The sequence below is a fragment of the Leptopilina boulardi genome, unplaced genomic scaffold (genome assembly GCF_019393585.1).
Source record: "Leptopilina boulardi isolate dan_hultmark-lab unplaced genomic scaffold, ZJU_Lbou_2.1 LbouV2_368, whole genome shotgun sequence".
Classification (NCBI taxonomy): domain Eukaryota; kingdom Metazoa; phylum Arthropoda; class Insecta; order Hymenoptera; family Figitidae; genus Leptopilina; species Leptopilina boulardi.
In genome coordinates, this window is record NW_026137938.1 from 3844854 (window position 1) to 3865521 (window position 20668).

Consider the following 20668-nt stretch of genomic DNA (forward strand, 5'->3'; position numbering starts at 1 on the left):
TTGGTTAATAATTTAATTTAAGTTCATTTTTGATTGAAAATTTAAATAATTAATTTTGAATAGAAATTTTAGAAAATAATCGAATTTTATTTTATTTTAAATTGAAAACTTGTTAAATAATTAAATTTTAAATTGAAAATTGTAGATAATTATTGGATTTTTAATTGATTTTGAATTAAAATTTCGGGTAATAATTGAATTTCAGTTTATTTTGAATTGAAATTTTTAAAAAATAATTCAATTTTGTGATATATATATTTTTTTTAAATTATAAACAATTGTTAAATTTCATAAAAATTTTAATTGAAAAATAATTTTGATACAATTGAATTTGTGATGTATTTCATTAAAATTATTAAAAATAATTAATTTAGTGAAGAATCATTTTAGTTCAAAATTTGTTAAATAATTGAATTGAAGAAGATCTGAAGAAGATCTACATTTTATACTAAAAAACTGTATTTTATTTACATTTTTTTTTCAAATGTAAAAAAAAAATGTCGCATTTTATTAAAATAAGTCGATAAAAGTCGTATAATCCGAGGCCTGTATAATTTTCATTATTATCATTTAATATGTAATAATATTCTAATAAATACAAATTATTATTGATAATATTAATCTTTAATTTCTTTATAAAAAACAATTAAATACTCAATTTGGCGCGCGTTTAATTTTTGCTAGTAAATTATAATGAAGAAATGATAAATGAAATTTGAATGTGACATAATTTCATATCATAGAGAAAAACGCGTTATGAATATTTCAATAAAGAAATTACAAAAATTGTTATCAAAAAATTTTTCGAGTGAAAATTAGATACAAAAAATATGTGATAAGAATGTAAAATTTTATGGAATGCTAAGAAAACACGAAATTGGCAAAAAAAAAAAGGCTGACATTTGTGACTTATAGGAAATTGCTGATCCTTTGATGGATTTGAAGCAGGGAATGGAGACATTGAGAGTGAATAAAACTTTTCGCGGAATTCTGAGCACGCTTCTTTCAATCGGGATATTCCTCAACGGAAATGAGGTGGGTATTGAAAGTCCACAAAAATTATATTTGTATAATCTATCTTGATAGAGGATTTACAAAAAATGCTATCGTTTTGTATCAAAATTAATGCAATTTTTTGTTTTTTTTTAAATGAGAAATTAATAAAATGGAATAATGCACTTTAGGTGAAAGGATTTCAGTTAGAGTATCTTACAAAAGTACCTGAAGTCAAGGATACGGTTCACAAACACTCTTTGCTTCATCATCTTTGCCATATGGTAATGGAAAAGTTTCCCGATTCCACAGATCTGTATTCAGAGGTTCGCATTTTATTACAAAAAAAAAACTGGAATAAATGTAAAATTTTTTAAAGTGAAAATTAATTTCTAAAAAAAAATCTATATTATACATTATAGATTGGAGCTGTCACGAGAGCTTCAAAGATAGACTTTGACGAATTGGCTTCCAATATTTTCAAACTAGAAAGCGAGTGTAAAGCGTCTTGGGATCATTTAAAATTAATTGCCAAACATGATGGATCCACGATGATGAAAGTCAAGTAAGTTTTTTTTTTTCCTTCAAATTTTCCAATTTTACTACATCTCTATAAAAGGGTAATATTTTTTTCTTTTTTTTTTCCATTTCTAGAATGTCGGATTTTCTTGCTGATTGCGCGGAAAGAATTATTGTTCTAAGTATTGTTCATAGGCGAATTATAAATCGTTTTCACAAGTTTGTCCTTTGGTTGGGTATACCATTGCATCGTGTACAAGACACTAAACCAAATGAATTTTGTAGAATTGTTTCTGAATTTGCCCTCGAGTATAGAACAACGCGAGAGCGAGTGATTCAACAGCTAGAGAAAAAGGCCAATCACAGAGAGAGAAATAAGACAAGAGGCAAAATGATCACTGAGGTAAATAATCTTTAATTTTCCCCTGTCGATCGTTGAATATTAAAGAAAAAAAAAAAAATTTGTTGCAGGTTGGGAAATTTAGAACGAAAGAAGATAGAGCCGATGCAGAACTCAGGCAATTACTTGGTAGCGATATTTCCGATGTTGAGAGTTTACATGGAACACTTCCCTGGAGGAGACAGAGAAAAGAAGGTAAGATTTGCTTTTTAAAAAGAAATTCCTTTTAAACGCTCTTCAATAATTTTAATTCAAAAATTTAATTCTTTGAAAATACAATTATTTTTAATGTCTGAAAATTTAATTTATTTTCAAAAATACAATGTTCAAAAATAATTGCAATTTTATTTCTTTTGAAAATTTAATTAAAAATTTATTACGTATATAGCTAAAAATAGATTTTAATTTTACTTTACTTTTGATATTTTTTGTAATTTACTGAATTCTTTTTCTAAACTGTTTCTTACCTTTTTTTTATAATTTAATATATAAATGACGCCCGTTGACATTCAATTCCAATAGAAAATGAATTTTTCAAAGTATATTTCAATTTTTTTTTTCTTTTTTTTTTTCATACGAAACTAGTAAAAATTTTTATATCCTCTTAAAATTATGTACAATCCTAGGGAACAAGTGTGTATACCTTTTTTTAACACATAAAGTCTTTATCCATATAGTAACATCTTTGCTGTATATATATGTTGCGCTCGTAAATTAAACGAGCATATACAGAAGCATAAAAATGACATAAAATATCCCATGTTTTTCCTAGCCCACACTACATATCGCATTTTTAAAGATGCGAATGAATTAGATGAGGATTGCGGCGAGACATATATACATGAGTAATGACAAAAAAAAATTTTCCAAAGTATTTTCTTTTTGGCAAAGTAAAAATTAATTTTATAAAAAATTTTATTGAAAGAAATTTTTTTTATAAATCCATTTATCCAAATAATATATCGTTTTATTTTTTTTTATTATTATACTTTATTTTTATTAAAGATTTTAAAGTATAAATAGTTTCTGTTTTTTATTGAAGGAAATTTTTTTTATAAATCCATTTATCCAAATATTATCGTTTTATTTTTTTTTTTTATTATTACTTTATTTTTATTTATTAAAGATTTTAAAGTATAAATAGTTTCTGTTTTCATGTGGATCGATGAATCTTTCTCAAAATTAATATTCCAGAACCCTGAGGGCAAAACTTTGTTATCATCTTTTGAACTTTTCTCCCTTCCCTCGCAGTTTTGTACCTTTTATATAACAAGACTGAAAAAAAAGTCTCCTTTATTCTCATCTCATATTGGCACGAGCCACAATAGAGAAGAAAATTCAAAGGCAGAAAATCAAAAACAAAAGTGTAGTACCAAAATTACATTTGAAAAGAAATAAAAGAAAATGTGTATAGAATTTCAAGTATTTCATTAAGAAATAGCAATAGAAAAAAAATATTAAATTATTGTTTTTATTTTCAGAGAGGATAATCCTTTTTTTTTGTTTCAGGTCGTACGTCATTGGGTCCTTTGTTGAGGGATGAAACAACAAATGGAAACTTAACGGATGGAGACGACGAATTACTCGAGTGTCTTGTAAAAACGGCCACTAAGTTACCTACAACTCGTGCAACGCCGAGGGAACGCAAAAGGACCCGACACGCCGATCGTAAGTCTTGTAAGTGAAATCTCCGCACCCTGCACATGTTTTTACCTTTCGATCTTCCTTCGATCACCATTGAATTTCATTTTTTAAATTTTTACAACGCAGAGGTTGAATTTAAAAAAAAATACTGATTAGATTTATCGACGCCTTGCGGTTTAAATTTCGTATTCAGTGGACTCATGATTATGTTCTAAAAATCGTTAGAATTTTCATTTTATGGAATTTCATATTTGTCATAATTATTTTTAAAACGAATTTTTATTTTTTCGAATTAATATTTTGCAGAATTTTCATTAAAACGATTTTCTATAATTACAGAATTTTTATTTATTCGAATTTTTGATTTAATATAATAAGCATAAAGAATTTTTATTGAGTGAAATTTCATTTTATTGAATTTTCCTTCATTTCGAATAAATGAAAATTCTGAATGAAATTTTGATGATTTTTCGGTTAAGTAAAAATTCTATTATATAGAAAATCGATTTTATGACATTTTTTACAAAATACTAATTCGAATAAATAAAAATTCGGTTCAAAAATAATTATGACAAATGAAAATTCTAACTAATGATTTTTAGAATACAATCATGCGTTCCGTATTCAGGATAGTTAAGAACCTCTGAGTTTGTGAAGGGTGAGAAGGCTGAGAACGAAGGGATAAGAACGCATCTGTCGCCTAAAATCGAAGTTTACTACTTAGACGTGAAAATTCAAAATCCTCCTTGCATTGTGGTCTCTTTTATCGCACCTTATTTGCACTTCTTTTAATTTTTGGTAGCTTTCCAGTCTGCACCGCAGACTAATCGTATTATCCTCCCCCTTTTTTTTTTTTTCATAGAAATAAATGGTAAATAGAGTAAATAGAGTAAATAGAGATGCATGCCTTTTTTCATTGTAAATTACAATAGAATTTTTATATTTAAAAAAGGTAATTTTTTTTGTAAGAAAATTTTTTATCGCCTAGAAAAAAAAAGATGGGAAGTACCTCACTAACTTTCGTTCGTCACGCGAGGTCGAGTTCCTTTTGTTATTACACGGGGTTAACTCAAGCAGGCTCAACTTATGCGAAGTGTCGTAATGAAACAAAAGATGCTGCTCTGTAGAGAGATAAAAATGGCGTCAAAGTGGAAATAAAAAAAAATACTTTACAGATTTTAAGAAATAAGTGCGACTTTTTTCATTAGACTTATTCTTTTTAAATTATCTTTTTTCTTGTCTTGAGACATTGCAAAGCCACAAGTTGTTTAATTATTTTCTTTTTTTATATCTTTCATTGTTTTCTAGAAATTAATGTAAAAGAGTATTTTGAATTTTATCTTTTTAATATATTTTATTTTTTTATTGAGTGAATTTTCTCTCTATTTTAGAAAATCGGTCTTTTATTAAATTCTCTTTAATTTATAATTTAGTCTCTTCAAAGCAAGGGTGTGGCGATAATTTCCACTGATGAAAGCTTCGGATAGAAAATTTAATCGAATTTTCAATAAAGTTTATTTAATTTTTTATGAAAATATTTCCCATATTAAAATATTGAATTTTTAAAATAGAATTTCTTTCCGAAACTTACAACAGATAAAAAAAAAAAAAAAAAAAAAAAAAATGGTGATGGTTTTAACGGGAAGCCTATCCTTCTTTCCTTTTTTCTGTTCAACAGTGAAACGATCGCGAACTAGAGAGAACAACACAACGCCGGAAGGGTATAGGCCCTGAAGGAGATCCGATAATTTTACTTCCTGTAAAAGAAGGTTCGGTGGCTGTAAACTCTATTTGCATGGGGTTTTCTTTTTCATTTTTCGACAAAGCTTGACGTTTCTTTTATTTGTGTATTCGTTTTGCATAATTAACAAAAAAAAAAAAAAGGATTTCTAACTTGTGAATTATTATTGGAAATTCTTTTCTTTTTAATCAATAAATAAAAATTACTCTTTAAAAGTAATTTTTTATTTATTTTATTTATTGATTTGTTTTTCTTTTTTAGATTTTATTTTTTGAAATTTCTATATAAATAAATATATTCCCTTTAATAAATTAATATTCGCTTTAATAATTGAAATTTTATAATTTTATTGACCGTTTTCAGTTTGTTGTTTCTCAGACGATGCTTGTGTTACCTCTTATAACCAGATTGTAGAGCATTTCTTAGCGTCTAGTTTAATTTGATTCGTTTTTAGTTTAAGCACTTTGTTCCTCGAATGTATTTCGCGGATACTGACATCTTTCATCAACTAAATTTATATTATAATTCAAAAGATGAAAGATGTATATGGCTATGATAATATTCTTTTTTATGATAAACATTTTTAAATTAAATTTTTCCTTCAATTAAAATTGTTTAAATCAAAAAAAAATTCTAAAAAACAAAATACATTTAGTAATTATTCTAAATAATCAGAGTAATTTTTTTTTCAAATAAAGTATGGAAAATTTTTTTTAACTATTTTCTATTTTCTAGAGAACTGAGTTTTTTTTAGAGAGAACAAAATATTTACAAATATTTCTAAATTCTATTTTTCTTAACTCTTTATTATTTATAAGGATTAATTAACAAATTCTCTAATTTTGCTTTAATTTTGAAGTGTGGTAATGGTTTGTTTTTTTTTTTGATAAATAATAAAAAAATTAATTTTTTTTTTTTTTGCGAATTGTTTTTGTTGCAGTGCGTAGAACGTTGAAGAACGGTCTTTCGGAAGAGGAAAAGAAGCACATCGCCGCATATATAAAGGGCTATTGACTGTGATAAAAACTTGCCCGAAGACTATATATATATATATATATTCGTCCTCCTACTTTGATCTAAATGTTCATTTTTAATGATCGAAATCTTATTCGACAAGTCTGACAGATGAAGGATGATGAAAAATGTATGCGTAGTGATACCAAGAACGTGGTATGAAATTATAAAATGCTATCTTTTTTGTTTTCCCATTGGATAAAATCCGTTTTTAATAATTAATTTATAAAATCAGAAATTATTTTTTTGATCTTTTTTTTTCAATAATTTGCTAATTTGTTAAATTAAATTATATATTTTAAATTGAATTCAACATTTGTTTGTAAATTCATTGAGGACAATGATTAAATAATTAAAACTGCAAGACTGTTTTGTTTTTAGCTTTCTATATATATATATATATATTTATAATTCTCGGAACAATTACTTTTAAAAGTGATTTCCGTTAAAGCTTTTTTTTGTTTATTAAGTTAAGTCATGTTTGCGACTGTTTCAGTCTTTTAATTATCTGGTGATTATCAAATGTACCTGAATGGAAAAAAAAACCGAAGATAATTGAAAAATTAAATTGATTCGGTCTTGGGTATTTTTTTCAAAAAGAGATAAACTTAAAGAAACATTTTTTTTAAATATTTATAAATAAATCTGATTTTAATTTCAAGCAGTGTTTAAAATCAATTTAGAATTTTGATATAAGAATTATTTATTAAAATTGAATATTAAAGAATTAAAAGACTTTTAATTGATTAATTAATGAATTAAAATGCTTGATTAATTTTATTAAGAGCGAATTATACTTCCAATAAGAAATTCTATTAATATTATTGATTTGCATTTTTGGTGTCCCTACGCCGTGCTTCTATATTTGACATCGTTTGTCAATTATAATGACAGTCGATTGAAGCTTCGACTGAATCTTTTAAGGTGATAAGTCAATACCGAAGCTAATATTAGAGTCATAACTATTTAGGCTGAAGGAGATAAACCATTCGTAAATCGCGATTCAATGTTCGTCTCATTCGATTTAAGTTTTTTTGTGATTAATATGAGAATTAAATGTAAGCCGCAAATGTACCGTCATTTTTTTTTTTTTTTTTTTTTGTTTTTTTTTTAATGAGTGAAAACAGTTAAATAATCGCTCATTTTGAAAAATTGTTTTTATTATATTTAATTATAAAAACAATAGATCTGCTTTGAGATGAAAATAATATTAAATCTTTAAAAGAAGAGGGAAAAAAAATTCCTCCTCTAAAAATCGAATAACAAAATTTCTGAAAAATAAATTTTCGATAAAATGTGAGAAAATATAAATGAAAATTTTTTTCTCCAAATTTTTTAAGGCAAGAAATAATAAATACTTTGTAATTCAATTATATGTAAAAAAAAGAACTAGGGTGCCTTCTCAAGCAGAAAAAAAAAATTACTGCCGTTTATTACAAAAAAATTAATATTGTAAATATTTAGTGAAATTGTTTTGTAGAAAAACAAATTTTTATCGAGATACGGTAAGAAATTTTCTTCTATAGAGAAATGTGTTTATAAACGCAGTGGCCATTATTAGCTCAAAAAAAAAAGAACCTGATTCAATAAAAAAAAATAAATAAAAGAACTCGTTAAAAAATTATTTAAGACGCAAAATAATTATAGAAATTGCAATAGGCTGCATTATTCAAATTGTAGTTAGATTTTTATTTCAATTATATACAACGAATTTTCAAATTGATAAAAATTTTTTTTTTTTTTTTTTTTTGTCACTTTATAAGCGATTTTCAATAGTGACGATAAAATAATTGAAAAAAATACACTTTAAATAATTTAAACTATACTTTATCTATTTGTCACAATGCACGATTGTATTATGATCGTATACTCCGAGAATGTGATTGTTATAAATAAATAAAGAATGGCAAAGATCTCTCAAGCATATATAATTTGTTTGTTGTTCATTTTTTTTCTATTTCAGGTTCATTCATGGATTTATCTAAATTATTATAATTATTGATCATTTTCTATCATTTTTTAAATATGATAAATATTTTTAATTTCCACTATTTACAAAAAAAGTCTAAGAAAAAAAAAAGATTTTATCATTTTTGGTGTTTCAGGTAATTAAATTACTTTTCAATTTTGTTGTTTAATCAAAATTTCCCGGAATATTCGCGATATGTGTATAATTATTTAATTTGTGAATCGATAAATTATTGTTTTGATTACGAAACAATTGGAATTGTGGTGAGCGATAAATCTCTTGATGATTGTCCTTAAGGGGAAGGAGGAAAGTTTTTTTTTATTCTGAAAATAATAAATCTCTTTTTGTGTTTTGTTTTTCAATAAAATTAAAAATAATTCTAATTTCAATTATTTTGGTTAACTATTATTGGTCTGTGATGAAGACGCTCAATAAACTAATTTTTTTGGTGAGAGCTGCCACTGAGGCCTTAGTGTTAATTTATAATTGAAATTTGAATATAAAAGAGAAACGAGAAACAAAAAACAAAAAAATTAATTTTAAATATTATTTAAGTAATAATGATAATGAAATAATATTTAAATTTTGAAAATATTTTGAAAGACACGGAGCGAGTGAAATTATTTTTCTACCTGGATCTGAAACTGTTTACATTCAAGGATAATATAAAACTCTTAAGGTCATAACAATGTGGATAATGAATACAAATATAATTAAATCAGTTGTAATTCGTGTATTGACCTGTTCGGACGTGATTTTCGTAAGTGAAAATTTTATAAAAAAAAAAAAATAATTCTGTTTTAATTATATTTTCTTTATTGTTTTTTTATTTAATTTTTTCAGATTTCAATAGTGAATAGCTCGAAAATTTTAATTTGCAAACAAAAAAAATTTTAGTGTTAAATTTTCTTTTTTTTTTTTGTCATTTTAGTAAATTTTTTTTTCGCGAGTGTTCGAAATTCTTAAAATCGCGATCGCTTAGAAAAAGTTTTATTTTTGTTTCTTTTTTAATTGAAAATGTGCTTCCGGGAGTGTTTCGAAATTTTTTTAAATCGCGTGTGTGTTATCATCATCCGAAAAATTTTCTCATCGGTTGCATCCTAAGGTAAGAAATATAATTTTTTTAAATATTGTTATTACAATTTAAAGCTCGCGAAATTATATTTTAAAAATATTAAATTATAATTTTATATTTATTAGAAAATAAGTTTTTTTTTTGAATTTTCAAATAAAATGATTATATAAAAAAATAGAAAATAGGACGGGAAATAAAAATACAAAATACTTTTATTAACAAAATGTGCTTGAAATGCACAAATTTATTTATTTTTATTTTTTTTTAACTTTTTATCCAACTTTAACAACATACAATATAATGTAATAAAAACTTATCAATTACATAATAATTTCATGATAGCAACTATATTAGAAAAAGACGTCGATATAATAAACTTTTTTTTTTTTAATTTTATTTTAAGTACGGTCAAATGAAAATACAGAATTTTGATTTTTAAAAAATGTTAAATTGAGACTATGAAATATTGAAGCTGTATATAATAATTGACAGAGCACTTTTTTTTTGTTTATTATAAATTTCATCTTCCACTCATGTAAAAAACACTATTTTTTTTTTCTCCCTTTAGAGAATGAATTCTCGAAATTTTTTTTTTAGAATATTGGGGATTGTGCGGCGATTAAATTTGACTATTGGAATGTTTTTATACAATGCAATTCTTATTACCAGCAATTTGTTTATAAAAATTCGTTTTTTTTTTACATATAAAATTACATATAGATTTCGAAAAAAATTTGTTTTTTAACTGCAAAGAAATATAAGAAAAACAGATTTAAAAAGGAAACTATCTAATAAATTTTAATTTTTAACTAATAGACAAATCTTAATATTAAGTTATTCCTCTGAAATATCTGAACTTTCATACATCGTTTTAAAAAAAAAAAAAAAAAAACAAAACGTTATTTACAATAAAGTTTGATGTATTTTTTTTTTTCTATATAAAAAAATGAAAAATGGTAAATTTATAATATTAATCAATTATTGCATACGAGTAGGAATGGTTGTATTTTTCCTCTTTCACAATTATATTGATACAAGTTTATCATATTTCGTCAAGTCGTATAAAATTTATTTCGAAAAAAAAAAATGAAAATCACTTTTGACTAATATTGAATTTATAGCTCGATGTTCTGCCTCTAGGAAAATTTATCTAGTGAGTCCATTGTCTGCATCAAAATATGCGTTTTACTCTTTAAAAAAAAAAAAAAATCTAAAACAAAAAACGATAATGTTGACGCAGATAATTTCCAAAAAAAAAATATAGATGAATAAGTGCTTGATGTCCCTTTTATTGCACGAGGGAAAGCTTCTTCACTGTTCCATAGGAAAAGATGTATCAGACATTTTTTTTTTAGTGTCTGAATAATAAAAAAAAAATCCAAAAGGTTTCAGTGGTAATAGAAAAAAAAAGTCTTTTTAAAGTTCATCGTGCTTTGGCCCGCTGAATTCTTCGTGCGAAATAAAGCCATTTTTGTCCTTGTCTTCATGTTGGAAAATTTCCTCGACGAGTTTATCGTTGTTTGCTAACATATTTTTCATTTCTTCTTCCTGTTCTTGATTCGTTCCTTTAGCACCATCCATTTGCTTCTCAAGATATTTGCTCACCTGTTCAAAAAAGAAAAAAACAAAAAAAAATTGTGAAATTATTTTCTAGAGATAAAATTAGAATCAAATGGTTCTAAATTATCATTATAGTTAAAATGAAATTTTATTTTTGTCATAATTATTTTTAATCCGAATTTTCATTTTTTTCGAATTAGTATTTTGCAAAGAATTTTCATCGAAAACTATTTTCTATATTATAGAATTTTTATATAACCGCAAAATTCACTTCACAGAATTTTTATTTACTCGAATTTTCAATTTAACATAATAGGCATTTTAAAGAATTTTTATTTGTGTAGAATTTCATTGCATAGAATATTTATTTTATTCTTTTAGATGAATTTTCATTTGTTCGAATTATTATTTGATATAATTTGCAATTTCGAACAAATGAAAATTCTATAAATTACAAATTTTGTTAAAATAATTTTTCTGTTAAAAATTCTGTAGTATGAAAAATTGGTTATATGAAAATTATATCAAATAATAATTTGAATAAATGAAAATTCATTTGAAAAAATAAAAAAGAAAATTCTATGCAATGAAATTCTAGCAAATAAAAATTCTTTAAAATGCCTATTAAGTTAAATTTTGAAAATTTTAAACAAATAAAAATTCTGTGAAGTGAATTTTGCAGTTATATAAAAATTTTATAATATAGAAAATAATTTTTTATGAAAATTCTTGCAAATTATACTAATTTGAATAAACAAAAATTGGGCTCAAAAATAATTATGATAAATAAAATTCAATAAAATGAAAATTCTATAACTAATTATTTTTTTAGAATCATGGTATAAATTGTGGAAATTAATGCTCTATGAAAAGTGTGTGGTTTTTAGTGAATCCCAAGATAATCTTTGAGAGATTATATCGATCCGCTTTAGGTAATTGATATTTGTGAATTACTGAGCTCAAAAAAAAGGAAAGAAACTTGAGAGTAAATGTTGAGAACGTGTTCCAAAAGAGATTAATCGATTACATACAGATAAAATATTTATAGAATTATTAAAGAATAGAAATTAATAAAATTTATTTTCCTCTTTTATTGTTATTTAGTATCTTGGAAATTTTAATAAGACTCGAAAAAATTACAATTATTTTCTATTCAATGCAAATTAGATTAAAAGTTTATAATTGTTTATAACAATATTTTTATTCATTTTTCTGGAAGGCTTCATTTTTATTTTTTCTCTCGATATTCAATTTATTGTAATTATTTTATTTATCTAATTAATTTAATTTGCGAAAATTTATATTTTCTTATAATAAAATTACAATAATGAATAATTAGTGAAAATATTAACTATTCATTTTTTAAACTCGATTAACTAATACTTGATTTAATATTTATTTTATTATGCCTTTAATTTTTTATTTGAAATCGAATCATTTTTTTTAGACTATTTTTAATGAAATTTTTATATAGGTCAAAATATTTGTTTAGCTTGCAAAAAAAAAAAAAAGATACAATTGCTCTTTATTAAATATTTATCAAAATTATTATTTTGTGCGCATGCAAATATATTCATGCACTAATTTTTTTTTTTTATTATAAATTTAAACAAGCAACCATAATTAATTGATACCATTATTTATAATACATTTTTTTTTTAATTTTATGTAAATTGTTTTGCAAGACATATTTGTTATTATTTTCAAAATTAAGTTTTGAATAAAAAAAAGGTGAATTAAATTTTTGATTATAGTTTTTTTTTTTCAAAAAGTTGCCATTGATAAGTGATTATTAGTATATTTTGAAGCCTTAGTACCAAAATGCCCCAGAAAAATGAATAAAGAAAGAGATCTTGCCATTGCGCTCACCTCCTCGCGGGAAAGTTGATTGTCACCATCTGCATCAATTTCCTTAAAAACATTTGCTACTGGAGTTGTGTCGCTAATATTAATTAGTTCCACCTCAAAATACAAAGTTGCACCTGAAACAAAATCATGTCAATTGATGAAATTTTGTTATATTAAAAAATTTGTTTTTTAATTTTATTTTCTAAATTTTCTTTTTCTAAATTTTTTTAAAAAATTTATTTTCTTTTTATTTTTTTAATTTTCTAAATTATAATTTTTTATTTTAATTTTAATTAAAAATTTTTTTTTCCAATTTTATTTAAAAAATTTTATTTTTAAATTCTATTTTCCTTTTTTTTTTAGTTAGAACTAAAATTGTCTATTTGTCCCCATTGTTTTAAATGAATAAAACTTTTGTTAATAATACGTTACGGAGGGAATAAAACGCTGTCATGCAAACTTCAAAGCTTTTATCTGAACAGAGGTGCTAAAAATCTGACCGATTGAAACACAATAAATTTTTTTTCGTTTACTGTCACTAGAAAAAAAAAATAGTCTATTGATTAGTGTAGAAAAAAAGTCTAGAAGAATTTAAAAAAAAAATTTACAAAAAAGTAAATTGTTTTTTTGGGAAATTGTTATTTTTTTGAGGGGTAAATTTTTTTACAAAGCAAAATCCATTTGTATAGATAAAAAAAAGTCTAGAAGAATAGTGTCAGAGTTGGACACTTGGCTTTTTTTAAATAAGAACACTAGCGCCACCTGTGTGCGTACGTGACGAATCTTCTAGTAGTGTAACCTAACTTTTTGTGGCATTACATTTTTGGAGAATCAAAAGTAGCGTCTCCTGTGACTTCGGTGCAATCGAAGAGACAAAAAAAGTTTTGTTTGACTTGTGAATAAACCTAAAAAATGTGTAAAAAAAAGCAAGAATTCGGCAAGATAAGCTTATTGAATGTATTGTGGGGTACATAATTTAAGAAGAAAAAAAGTGAAAAATCAAATCGCGACACATGTCTGGTTATGGTTAGCACAATTCGAAAATGATGCTTCTAGTTAAGGTTGGACACTTTATACAGTTAGTGTTGGACACCCATATTAATTATGAATTTGACACAATTTATAAATAAATTTTATTTTATTGATATTTCAGTGCAAAATTGTGCCAAAGATATTAGAAAAATAATACTTAAATTGTATAATTTTTGTTCATCATTTCATTGAGTTATATGGAACAATATAGCGTTATTTTTTGTAATTTGAGTTCATTCCTTTTTTAAACCCATGAAGCTTTACAATTTGTAAACAGTAAGTAAAGATAAACATGAAAAAATAAGAATAAAAAACATTACAAATGTTATTTTACGTTTTTACCAATAATGCGTTTCGATTTTCAAAAAGTTTCCAACCCTGACTGAAAAGTCCAACCCTGACTAGATTTTTTTTTTAAAATGTTTATAACTTTTTTAATTTTGGACCAATCAATTTACGGTCCACAGCAAAAGTGTTCCTCTTTTGTAGATCTTTCCACCCATATGCCACAATTGACTGAATTTATCTAAACAAAATATTTATAAACAAAATATTTATAAACAAAAAACCAAAACTGTGTCCAACCCTGACACTATTCCCCTATAGAAAAATTAAATTGAAAAAAAAAATTTACAAAAAAAGTGGAAATTGTTTTTTTTGAAATTTTTTTTTTACGAAGCAATGATCAATAATTTGATAAGTGTATTTAATGTTGATTAGAAGAGCTTGTAGCAATTAATAATATTGTACATCACTACACGCAGAATCTCAAAATATAACAATGCTTGTCGAAGGCTAACAAATTGCTCTTGGCCGCGAACAGTGAGAGAGAGAGAGAGAGAGATATAGAAAGATGTACATTGGTTATGGATGGTCCCGTAGCGGACTACACGAACACTAATGAAATATGATGTTAAATTATTCATCATTTAAATGCAAAATGACTTGTGTTCGCGGAAATTTTGTATCCACAAAAGTGAGTGTTTATTTAATTGTTGAAAAAACAAAATCAAATTTCATTAAATTTCAACTCGTCCTTATATTTGTACGTGACTAATTTCCATTAATTCAAAATTTGATAAGAAAATCGTAGGGGGTGAGATTCTATATTTGCATAAGAAAGCACAAATCATTTATGTAATTGGAGCAGGAAGTCATATGGGAAATTCATGACACAAAAACATAACCAGCTACTTAGGAGAATGGAAAATTATATAGGATTATGTTTATATCAAACGAATTTTTATTTATAATAAAAGAATTTTCATTATCTCATCATTTTAAAGAATTTTATAAGAAATAATTATTTTTTTACACGAATTTTCAAGTATTTAACTGAATTTTTTTCTTACACGAATTTTTACTTAACAAAATTTTAAGCTAACGAATTTTTGTTAGAATTCTTATTTTACGGTCTCTTTTTTTTTAATTTAAAAGAATTTTCATTTAATCGAATTTTAATTTAGCAGAATTCTCATTCAATCGAATTTTGTGATTCAAATTTTTAAATAGCGGAAATATCAATTTGTCCGAAATTACAAATAACCGAAAAAACAATCGACAGAAAGATTTCGGGTGAAATTTTTGAAAATTTACCAATTAGAAATTATCAGAAAAATCATGATTGGTGAATTTTTGAAAAATTGCGCCGAAATCTTTCTGTCGATTGTTTGTTCGGTCATTTGTAATTTCGGACAATTGAAAATTCGGATAAATTAAAAATTCGGATAAATTAAAATTTGGCGTCTTAAAAATTCGAACAAATAAAAATTCGGATAAATTAAAAATTTGGATAAATTAAAATTTGGCGTCTTAAAAATTCGAACAAATAAAAATTCGGATAAATTAAAATTTGGCGTCTTAAAAATTCGAACAAATAAAAATTCGGATAAATTAAAATTTGGCGTCTTAAAAATTCGAACAAATAAAAATTCGGATAAATTAAAAATTTGGATAAATTAAAATTTGGCGTCTTAAAAATTCGAACAAATAAAAATTCGGATAAATTAAAATTTGGCGTCTTAAAAATTCGAACAAATAAAAATTCGGATAAATTTAAAATTCGATGACTTGGAATTTCTGTCATTTAGTTCGAATCAGTTCGAATCACATAAAATTCAATTGAATAAGAATTCTGTTAAATTAAATTAAAATTGGATTAAATTAAAATTTTCTTAAATAAAAAGTCATTTAAAGAAAATGACTATAGAATAAAAAGTCTGGTAAAAATTCGTTAGTTTAAAATTTTTTTAAAGTAAAAATTCGTGTAAAAAAATAAATTCTATTCAATTCTAATTTGAAAATTGTAAATTTGTTTGAAAAAAAATAATTTCCAATAAAAAATACTTAAAAATAAAAATTCTTAATTAATGATTTTTGAAAAGAAGAGAAAAATATGTGATTGGGGTACTCGATTATCGCGGGGTGTGTGTGTGCGGTCAAACGATGTTGCGGTAGGCGCTTTTGTTAGTATAATCTAAAACGAAATTCACACACTAAATTTGTTGTTAAACGACAGATCCAATTTCAGAGATAATTTTAGATTAGCCCCTCCCCCCCTTGATAATTCGAAAAAGAGAGGCAGCCATTTCATGAATTTATAAACAAGAGGAAATTAAATTCCCAAAAGTAATGGTTAAATCCCAATTATCATATTGACGGGAAAAAGAAATTAAAACAATTTTTTTTAAATTAAAAAAATTATATAATTTCATATTAAACATAATTAATGATAAATTCTTTAAATAATTAAAAAAAAAACCACAAATATGTACCTCCAGGAATAACGTTGCCAGCACCATTATCACCGTAGCCTAATTCCGGTGGTATAGTTAACTTGCGCTTTTCACTGACACACATGTCAACAAGTCCTTGATCCCAACCTTTGATAACTTGACCAGCACCTAATTGGAATGTGAATGGTTGACCTCTATCCAAACTGTAACAAATGAAATAATTTCATTAAATTTTCTAATTCGAACATTTTTTGAATATTCACAAGTACAACATTTGGATGTAAATTTGCAAAAACTGCGCCATTCTAATTTTTCCTTTCGTTTCTACTCAAGAAAAAAGACAGAAATTAAAATACCGACGTTTATGCTCTATATTTTATGGGAAAATATATCAAAAATGACGCCAATTTAATATCTGTCAGAATTTTATACAAAAAAAAGTAGAGTATAAAATAAAATAGCACCGTTTTTTCTCTAGTTTTCCGTAAAAATATGTCAAAAACGGCGCTATTTTAATTTCTGCTTTGGTTTTTCTTAGAAATATAGCAAAAACCGAACAATTTTAATTTCTGCTTTGGTTTTTCTTAGAAATATAGAAAAAACCGAACAATTTTAATTTCTGCTTTAGTTTTTAATAAAAGTAACGCAGAAATTACAATTCCGACGTTCTTGATCTACTTTCCCGTAAAAATATGGCAGAAACAGCGCTAATTTAATTTCTGCCATATTTTTACCGAAAAATTAGAGCAGAAATTAAAATGGCGCCGTTTTTGCCCTATTTTTATGCAAAACATAAGCCGAGGAACGGAGCAGAATTATAAATTTCCTCCGTTTTTGCTCTATTTTTCCGTAAAAGTGGAGCAGAAATTAAAATTTCAACATTTTTGCCCAATTTTTATGAAAAAGTAGAGCAAAAAAATAAAATTCCCTTCGTTTTTGCTCGTACTTTTCCCTAACAGTAGGGCAAAAACGTCACCATTTTAATTTCTGCTATAAATTTTCGTTAAAGAGTAGCAAAAACCACGTTATTTTAATTTCTACTTTAGTTTTTAGTAAAAAATGAGGCAGAAATTAAAATATCGCTCATTTTTTTGCTCTACTTTTGAGTAAAACTAGAGAAGAAATTAAAATGCCGACGTTTTTGCTGTATTTATTCGTAAAAATATTTACAAAAACGGCGCTAATTTTATTTCTGCCTTAAATTTACCAAAAAAAGTATAGAAGAAATTAAAATGGCGCCGTTTTTGCCATATTTTTACGGAAAAATAAAACAAAAATGACGAAATTTTAATTTCTGCTCTAGTTTTACGGAAAAATAGAGCAAAAATGACAGAAATGTTATTTTCTGCTCAATTTTTCTACAAAACTAGAGCAGAAATTAAAATGGTTCCGTTTTTGCCATATTTTTACGGAAAAATTGATACAAAAACTTCGGCACCTTAATTTCTGCACTACATATTTTTACAAAAATTAGAGCAGAAATTAAAATGCCGCCGTTTTTGTTCTATTTTTCCGTAAAAATATGAAAAATGGCGCTATTTTAATTTCTGCTTTGGTTTTTCTTAAAAATTAAAGGAAAATAGAGCAGAAAATAAAATTGCGTCGTTTTTGTTATAATTTTTCGTATAAATATGACAAAAACGGCGCGAATTTTATTTCTGTCATAGTTTTACGGAAAAAATAGAGAAGAAATTAAAACGGCTCCGTTTTTTCTTTATGTCTACGAAAAACTCAAGCAGAAATTAAAATGGCGCCGCTTTTGCCATATTTTTACGGAAAAATAAAACAAAAACGACGGAATTTTAATTTCTGCTCTACTTTTACGGAAAAATAGAGCAAAAACGACAGAAATTTTATTTTCTGCTCTATTTTTCTACAAAACTAGAGCAGAAAATAAAATTCCGCCGTTTTTGTTCTATATATTTCCATAAAAAATATGGCAAAAACGGCGCCCGTTTTATTTTCTGCTCTATAGTTTTTCGTTTGAATAATAGAGGAAAAACGAGAACCATTTTAATTTCTGCTCTAATTTTACGGAAAAATAGAGTAATAAATGATAAATGTATTAAGTTACAATATTTAATAATTATATCAGAAAAATCTTTTAAGAATGTCATGGAAAAATTTAGGGATTTATTCTATATATTGTTAATTTGTTAGACATTCTGAAATAATTAAATTTTAATTAACATTAAAATATTATTTGCAAAATAAAGCGAATTTTACGTATTTAAATTGGTGATATAACATTGTCAAGTTTATCATGGCGATAACCTGAATTTCTTATCAGCTTAGTTGCCTAGTGCGTATATTTAATTACTTCATTAACGGTGTGTCGTTTTATGATCTCATGGCCCTTTGTGTGACGTTGAATTTAACTGCGCCTCAAGATCTCGCCTGCATACGGTGTGTGTTAGTTTATAGTTGAGAGAATCGTATTTCAACATTTACCGCGTGTGCAATGGAACGGATCCAATTCTGTGCCCACCCTTCTTTTTCAAGTATTTGAAACGACTCAAGAAGTCGTCGCTCGTATATTATCAGTAGCGAGAGAGAGAGAAAGACGATAAGTGCTTCTCTATATCAGTACTGAAGCATTTGGTTTCACTTTCGTGTGATATATATATTTTTCTAGGGCATTTCCACGTGTTTAAATTTCTCATTTCATGGGAGTAGTGTGTGTTCATACTTCTCCGTCAGATCCATATAAGAAACTTTCATTTTAGGCTGTGATTTTAGATCGTAAATATAACGAAAAAAAAAATGTTTAGGAAAATAATTTTTTCTTTTCATAGGTATAAGAAATCTTATGATTTTAAATTTTACATAAATAATTTGAAAAAATTATAGTTTTAAGATAGGATTTCTCAATTAATCGGTACAACAATCAAATCTAAAATTACCAGTGATCGGTAAAACAGTCAAATCTGCATTACCATTGATCGGTAAAACAGTCAAATCTGCATTACCATTGATCGGTAAAACAGTAAAAAAAAATTTGTGTTATTATCAATCGGTAAAACAGTCAAATCTGCATTACCATTGATCGGTAAAACAGTGAAAAAAAATTTATGTTATCATCAATCGGTAAAACAGTCGAATCTGCATTACCATTAATCGGTAAAACAGTTTTGACTGTATTTTTTGTAGAATTGTGCAAAATTTTCAAATGTAGGGTTTATTTATTAATTATTTCTGTACCGCACCTTTAAAAAACAAAGGAAAAAAAAACGACAAATATTTATTCGAAAAAAAAGAAGAAAATAAAAATGTTGCGATTGGTTGTAAGATGTTAAAATTCGAGGAGTCAAAAAAAAAAAAAAAAGGAATCACTTTGGTACATACGGGACACAAGGGAAATGGAAAATTGGATAAGTCTTTTCTTTTGGAGGACGACGACGACCAGTTTCGCGCGTCGTCCAAGACCTAAGGGACGGAAGCCAAAAAGATAGCTTGTCCAAGAAACGTAAAGTTTATCCCTTGTATATCGCGGAGACGATTTTAAATATTCAAAGAGGCTTTGAGCGTACACGATATCGCGCGCTTTACAGGAAGGTTTATATCCCCCAGTGGGGTACTCATAGAGAGAAAGAGGGAGAAGGAGAACCGCGGATAGAACCTTTGAATTGCACAAGGATACAAAAAAAAAAAGAAAGAAAAGTGTAGTGATAAAAAAATTTTTTTTTCCCCCTAAAAAATAGACAATTCAGTAATAAAGCTTATGTGTCGTGTTTTTCGTTTATGATAAAAGCATATATATACGTATACTTTTTAATGTTTGGGTGTTTATAAATTAAAGGAAAGTTGGAAAAATGATTTGCTAAATAGGATCAATTAAGAATAATGAAAAGAGAAAATTGGATAAAAATTAAATTCGTGGTCGTTTACAGCTTGTGGGATAAATTTAATCTTTCGAGAAGTTAGATATATTCTGCGTCTGCGTAGAATGTTTGTATACAGCTTCTGCGCAGGCGCAGAAAATATCTATTGCTTTTGCGTCTGCGCAGAATGCTAGTATACAGCTTCTGCGCAGGCGCAGAAAATATCTATTGCTTTTGCGTCTGCGCAGAATTCTTGTATGCAGTTTTGTGCGCAGACGCAGAATATATCTCGAAGGATTAAATTTATCCAAACGGTG

General features: G+C 25.7%; 2 protein-coding genes across 13 annotated transcripts in view; one reads left to right on the plus strand and one right to left on the minus strand.

The window, feature by feature from the left end:
• The window catches only part of LOC127287142 (FH1/FH2 domain-containing protein 3), a 133909-nt gene extending 127234 nt beyond the window's left edge, over positions 1–6675 (plus strand). For 7 of the 11 annotated variants that reach the window (XM_051313917.1, XM_051313918.1, XM_051313922.1 and 4 more), the window contains 7 exons: positions 916–1035; positions 1185–1319; positions 1416–1558; positions 1648–1915; positions 1984–2107; positions 3422–3589; positions 6238–6675. In XM_051313917.1, coding sequence (XP_051169874.1) covers positions 916–1035; positions 1185–1319; positions 1416–1558; positions 1648–1915; positions 1984–2107; positions 3422–3589; positions 6238–6311 — 1032 coding nt within the window. In that variant the 3' untranslated portion in view covers positions 6312–6675. Of the gene's footprint in view, positions 1–915; positions 1036–1184; positions 1320–1415; positions 1559–1647; positions 1916–1983; positions 2108–3421; positions 3590–5234; positions 5326–6237 lie in introns of all 11 variants that reach the window. The other 4 variants (XM_051313920.1, XM_051313927.1, XM_051313921.1 and 1 more) reach the window with 3 other exon arrangements.
• A 2887-nt stretch (positions 6676–9562) lies between these two features.
• The window catches only part of LOC127287148 (FK506-binding protein 2), a 37035-nt gene continuing 25929 nt past the window's right edge, over positions 9563–20668 (minus strand). Inside the window, exons 2-4 of one of the 2 annotated variants that reach the window (XM_051313939.1) lie at positions 16570–16733; positions 12773–12897; positions 9563–10960 (exon numbers count right to left, since the gene is read on the minus strand). In XM_051313939.1, coding sequence (XP_051169896.1) covers positions 10772–10960; positions 12773–12897; positions 16570–16733 — 478 coding nt within the window. In that variant the 3' untranslated portion in view covers positions 9563–10771. The remainder of the gene's footprint in view (positions 10961–12772; positions 12898–16569; positions 16734–20668) is intronic. The other variant, XM_051313940.1, reaches the window with a different exon arrangement.